This window comes from Nicotiana tomentosiformis, chromosome 2, assembly GCF_000390325.3.
Source record: "Nicotiana tomentosiformis chromosome 2, ASM39032v3, whole genome shotgun sequence".
NCBI classification, from domain to species: Eukaryota; Viridiplantae; Streptophyta; class Magnoliopsida; order Solanales; family Solanaceae; genus Nicotiana; species Nicotiana tomentosiformis.
The window spans coordinates 18,715,005-18,720,960 of record NC_090813.1 but is presented as its reverse complement, the minus strand read 5'-3'; the positions used below and the strand labels follow the sequence as shown (position 1 = coordinate 18,720,960).

The 5,956-nt window shown below is 36.4% G+C and overlaps 1 protein-coding gene across 1 annotated transcript; it reads right to left on the bottom strand.

The window, feature by feature from the left end:
• Positions 1-438: 438 nt before the first annotated feature.
• Positions 439-3,586, bottom strand: LOC104090315 (probable glycosyltransferase At5g03795). Its single transcript, XM_070195046.1, has 4 exons — positions 3,254-3,586; positions 2,768-2,970; positions 1,849-2,194; positions 439-1,307 (listed from the first exon to the last, which is right to left on the bottom strand). The coding sequence occupies exons 1-4, from the start codon at positions 3,464-3,466 to the stop codon at positions 639-641; spliced, it is 1,431 nt and encodes a 476-aa protein (XP_070051147.1). The 5' UTR covers positions 3,467-3,586; the 3' UTR covers positions 439-638.
• Between the last annotated feature and the right edge of the window lie 2,370 nt (positions 3,587-5,956).

Below are 5,956 nucleotides of genomic sequence, written 5' to 3'. Positions count from 1 at the left end.
ATTAATGACTATCACGAGTTCGTGGGTCAACGAACGGAGAATAGTTTATGTCACGTTTGGAAATTGGCTTTCTGCATCGGAATTGATGAATGTCCGTGGCGTAGAAGGTGATGTTCTTGCTATTTCTTCACTCATTCTAAAGCTTCATGAGAAACAAACTCAAAAAAATATTAATACTATAATAAAAATGAATGAAAAGACGTAAGCGTGCTGCTCCTAATATGAGTAATCTTGTCATTAATCATTAATAGATGATTAATGTATTACTCAAGAAGTGGGCAGTGAAAAGACCAGTACAGCAGAATGAATCGGAAATCACTTATTATGACAGATGACCAAGAAAGAAAAGCTCCGTATTCGAACATTAGTTAATGTTATAACGCTTTATAATAGTTTCGACAGTTGCTTCTAGAGTCGAAATTTGACCTTTCTGTTGAATAAATAGAAAACCAGAGAATCTTTATTAGTACTTTGTTACATTGCCTGAAGCATAAAATTTGACATAAACAATGCAGTATTCTACCAGACTATTACCATAACAACGGGTTGAATCCGAAATGTCCAAATTTCTACATCATCTTCACTTGAATAGCTTGTAAAATTGCAAGTGATTCTCTCCCCGAAACAGAGATAGTTGTTCACCTATCGCGGACTTGAATGTTGAGCCTTCTGAGCCAAATTGAATGAAGAATCATATGAAAAACATCATATCTTTTAGGAGGGAAATTTACCTCAAAATGCCTCCTTACTTGAAGTCCTCTCTTCTGCATTTTAATGTACTGTTTTTGAGATATTGACATCAAAATCTTCTTCAAATTAGGTATATCATTTGAAGTCATCTCAACAGCAAAACTTTTCCAGTTCAAAACATCACTAAAAGGTGCAACATAATTATCTTTCAATAGTACAGGAACACATCCAATGTAAAATGCCTCAACCATTCTTGGACTAGCCACTTCCCATCCACTAGGACAAATACAAAACTTACTCTTTCTAATCATACCATAATATGAAACATTCTTAGGAAGGTACTCATGAATTTGCACTTCTGGATCATCATTTTCCCCCCATTGTTCCATTAACACTTGCCTTATGTAGCCATGAATACCTCCTGCGTAAAAGACTAAAATAGAACGTTGGGACGGAGATGGCCCTCCAATTAAACCTTCCATTGTACCCTGAGGGAGATAGATTTCTGGCAAAGTTACATCCTTTGATGGATTGAATCTTTCAGAAGTGTTCGCGTTGCATAATACTCTAATCGAGTTCTTGTACAAGTATGGAACCGCGGTGGAAATTTCAGGAGCCTGCAATATAGGAGTATAACTTTAAAAAGACTTGAGAAGAACTATACTCTAACTCATATAATTCAAGAAAATATCAGGATAATTTCAAGACCTACCATTTACAAAAACAAATTCTGTCTCACAAGGGCTTAATGAACTATGATTCTTAGGCCTTCGGTTAATCATCAAGTCTTTAAATTAGTAAGGTTTTTCTTTAGTGTGTTGATGCTTTTCTTCAACTATCTTTCAGTAATAGAGTAGTTTAAAAGAATTTGGGAAAAGGTTGTTGTTAGCTAATCGTCTCGCATTTGCTCTTGACTTTATGGACCGGGTGTATTCTACGTCCCAAAATATTTCGAGAAAAGCGTTTTATGGTTTGAAATTATACTTTGTTATGCTTCAGGTTGGAGCTCCATTACGGTCAAGAGAAAATACGAGACGATTTGCTAACGACCAACGGTATGTATGACCCCAGTGTATAACTGCTAAGATTAAAATATTTCGTACAGTGTAGGGGTGAAATTTGACTATTTACCCTTGAGAAAAAGTGGTGATTCCTTACCCAATCATGGCAAGCAAGCATGAAATGATCAGATCCAAGGCTTCTATTCCAAAACGGGTATTTTCTGGAGATACTATCAATATAATCAGCAGCTGTATTCTTCATAGGACCCCATTGGTGAGAATCAACAACATAAACATAGCTTACTATGGAAAATACACTGAATGGAAGGAAGTAAACATGAGCTTTCTCAGGATAATTCGTCCGAAATTTGCTAATCTCAATCTGATGAATTAGAATTCCTTCTATTCCAAGGATACCTTCACTTGAACTATAATGAAAAACTGGGGGTTCACCTTCCTCGTATACGTAAATCTTGAAATGTTTTTCCATTTCCAAGTAGCTCCTGCAATTTCCAACTAAAGAATCTTAAATACAATAGACATTAATTCAATCTTTTCTCCATCAACTCTCTAGGCTTATAAATAGCAACATTCATATCTAGAAGGATTATTACAAAATAATCACCACTCGGCAAGACTGAGAAGGAATGAATAGGTCCAGGATTTTTTCTATTATCAATTGGTTGGAAAGGCGAAATTACACAATAAACAAACACTAGAAAATATTTTCCGGAAGAACCAAACAAGGAAAAATAAGTGAGAAAACCATGAAAAATATTTTCCTTCTTACCAAACACACCCTAAGTCTTAAATAAATTCCTTAGGCAAAGAAGCAAATGGCCTAAAACTACAAGTTTATATAAGATAGAAAAATGGTGGATCAAGCAATGGGTTCGCGGTTCAGTAGTGCCAATGTTTTGGGGTTGAAATCAGTATCTATGTGCAAAAACGAGTATAGGTGAAGTTACATAAATATTTCAAAATCCATTCTTTGAACTCAGTAACCACAACGTCTAAATTTTGAATATGCCACTGACTCGGAACATTACCCAAAATATATGCGAATTGGCTAATACCTGTGAAAGGCACTGGAATTCCAGTAACATGGACCTTTAGGTGCATATTCAGAGTCATCTGATGTTAGATTTTTAGTCTGAGCTTCTCTTATAGCAGCCCTCACTTTTCCCAATCCAGCTTCAACTTTCTCTAAATTGCTCAAATTTTTCTTGGAAGAAATCATCTGGGGTTCCTTCCTTGTAACATCTAAGCCATCTTGCTTCTACATAAACATCATATAACAAGATTAACTAACTTCACAACGCAGAAATAAATAAATAATAACAAAAGAGAAAAATTAAATTAAATCCATTTTCCGGGGAAAAGTTTGTTAGTTGTGCAAACAAAGTTCCAAACCAAAAATTGATAAGAGTAAAAAGTTACATTATGATACTTTTAATGATGTGAGGCCTTTTTGTACGCCCAATGCGTAGGGCCATCTCTGACGGCCTTAGCTCAACAAAATTTAGCATATGTAGTTGAAGAAAAGAAGAAAACAGGCTTACTGGTAGCTGATCCTTTGCCAATTCTGCTACAGTAGCAGATATAGCAGAGAGATTAGTATATGTAGGAACGTTTTTAGCAGAAGGCTGAGAAGAAAGGACCAAAATAGAGTTTTTTGAACTCTGTACACCCAAATACCATGCAGCTAATAGAACTAATGGCACTATAATTAACCATACAACTCTTGAAGGAGGACGACAATACATCAAGTTCATTTTTTTTTTTACTTTTCTTCAGTTAGTAACTCATTAATTATTAAACTCAATCATACACAAAAAGACATAACTTGTGCTTGTAAATATATACACTTCTTGGCGTGATACTTTTGGTTTGACTTGAGAGGGTAAAGTGAAAGAGAAGAAAAAAAAGCTACATTCCTAGGATTTTATATCACACCATATATGGGTCCATGCCATAGGCCTCCTGCCAAGCGTCATGCTTCTTTGTTACTCATAATCTCTCTCACCAAATGCAAATCTCCATGCAAATAAGGAGACAATTTGATCATGTTCAACTATGCCTTATAAAAAGACTAAGCGGTCGTTGCAAATATATTCCAGCTAATAAGTCCGGAGTCGAATCCCATAGGGAATTAACCTATCAAACACAACTACCAAACTCGCACGAACTCACGCAATCAATCTTCAGAAATATTTAAGTAATAATTTGGATGTTTACTAACTAAATATTACGTAATGAAAATGCAACAATTAATAACTAACTACTAACGGGTTGTAGACAAGTTGTGGAATGATCTAAGGTTGTGATTTCCCCTATTGTCGGAATCTTTTCCGCTACGTTTTCTATAAATTCGCCTAAGTCTTCTCTATCGATCATGAGCATTCTGATTGTCGTAACTCTCTCCCGAGTAATTACCATAATTTACTAGACATATTCTCTCGAATTACGCTAGCTGGCATTAAGTACGGCTTACTCGGATCACACCAAGGTTTCGTGATCCCTAATCCCACCTTTAAACCCTTCGTATTGATCCCTCATATACGTTAGGAGTGATATTGTTCAACAACTACCTAAATATGCACTCTCTCCCGAGTAATACATACTAAATAGGCACAACCAATTGAGGGTCCTTCAATCAACCACAATAATATTATAGTTGAACAAATAGAGAAAATGCTACGGCAAATCTATACTAACGTAACAAGAAAATCATCCTTCAATAGATTCCATCAAAACCTTAGATTAGGAGTTTAGCTACTCATACTCATAGTAACAATATCCAAAATATTTTTCATAATTAAATTATAAAGTAAGGATAAAGCGATGTAGGAATCGATGAGTCTAGCTCCCAACGGTTGTTCCACGAGCTATCCTTGCCTCCGGTTGCCAAAAGTCCCCAAAAATGGCATTTTTAGGTCTATCTATATGTTTAGGAAAAGACCTAAACGCGCAGGCCAAGTCCTAGTCAAACCAGGAGATGAAATAAGTCTTCAAAGCTCGGAATATGCGTGCCTCAGACCTGGCCTCGCTAGGCATAACGCCAGCTTAAGCTCGCCCCAGGCCTGGCATCGCGAGGTATAACGCCTGCTTGAGCTCACCCCAGGCCTGGTGTCGCTAGCTCTCATGTGAGCTAAAGGGCTCGCCCAGCCTGCTCTAACACCTGCTCTAGGCCTGGCTTTGCCAGCTTTTTATTTGTCGGCTGCTCACTTCTTTCTTTCTTCTTTTCAACTGTTTTCGAGCACGCTTTAGACTTTCATTATTCCTTTTGCTCTACTTTCATCTCCAATTCACCTACACATAAAATAGACTCCATTACGCACAAATAAAGTGTAATTTATCATTAAAGCATATAAAATGCAAGGCGAATAATGTGCTAAACTGTGGAATTATAGCCACACATCAATACCCCACATTTAAACATTGCTCGTCCTCGAGCAATCAAACTACACTTATAGACACAACCTTTCTAAACAATTCCCTTAACTCATTACACCAAGAATATTTAAAATAGTCTAAGCCCAAAGGTGTAACATCCTCGCCTCAAGATTTGACTCTCAAATACCATGCCTTATTCGCAATTTACTTACTTACTCTAAGATGGAGGTCAAGCACATTACCTTTCCCTTATGAATCACGTGCCCTCACCCAATCAAAGAGCTTAGTTCCACACACAATGAATTTTAAGAATGTAGGAACTCAAGATAGGAAAAATTCACTCGCTCTCAGAAATAACATTCATATGCCACAAATGATGCACCATAGGCTTGCCCATAGTGTAATACTCTACTAATCGAGTTCATTCAGTCTAAGATCAAGTAGGACTTTTGTTGGTTGTAATGTAGGTTGTGGGTCGGGTAGGGTACATTTGGATATGAGTGACTACACCTCCCTTAAGCACTTTAATACATATACTTTAATACAACAGCTCATACTTATGTCAAACCCAATATTCCACCTCCACTTCATATTATATTATCCCATACTTCTTTAAGCACAAGTATATCACTAGCCACCATCATCAAGATTTATTTTTCATACAATACACTATTATCATTTTTCTCTCTTTTTTTTCCCTTTCTCTTCAAGTGGCTTTTATTGACATTTTTTTTAAAACAATGCACCTTTCTCTTTATTTCAATTGTTTCACTCAAAAGCCAGCCCACCACCCCACACTTTAACTTTTTCATAATTCATCATAATTCAAGTGCTCATGAGAGGTGACAAGGTTCAATTATATAGTCTAT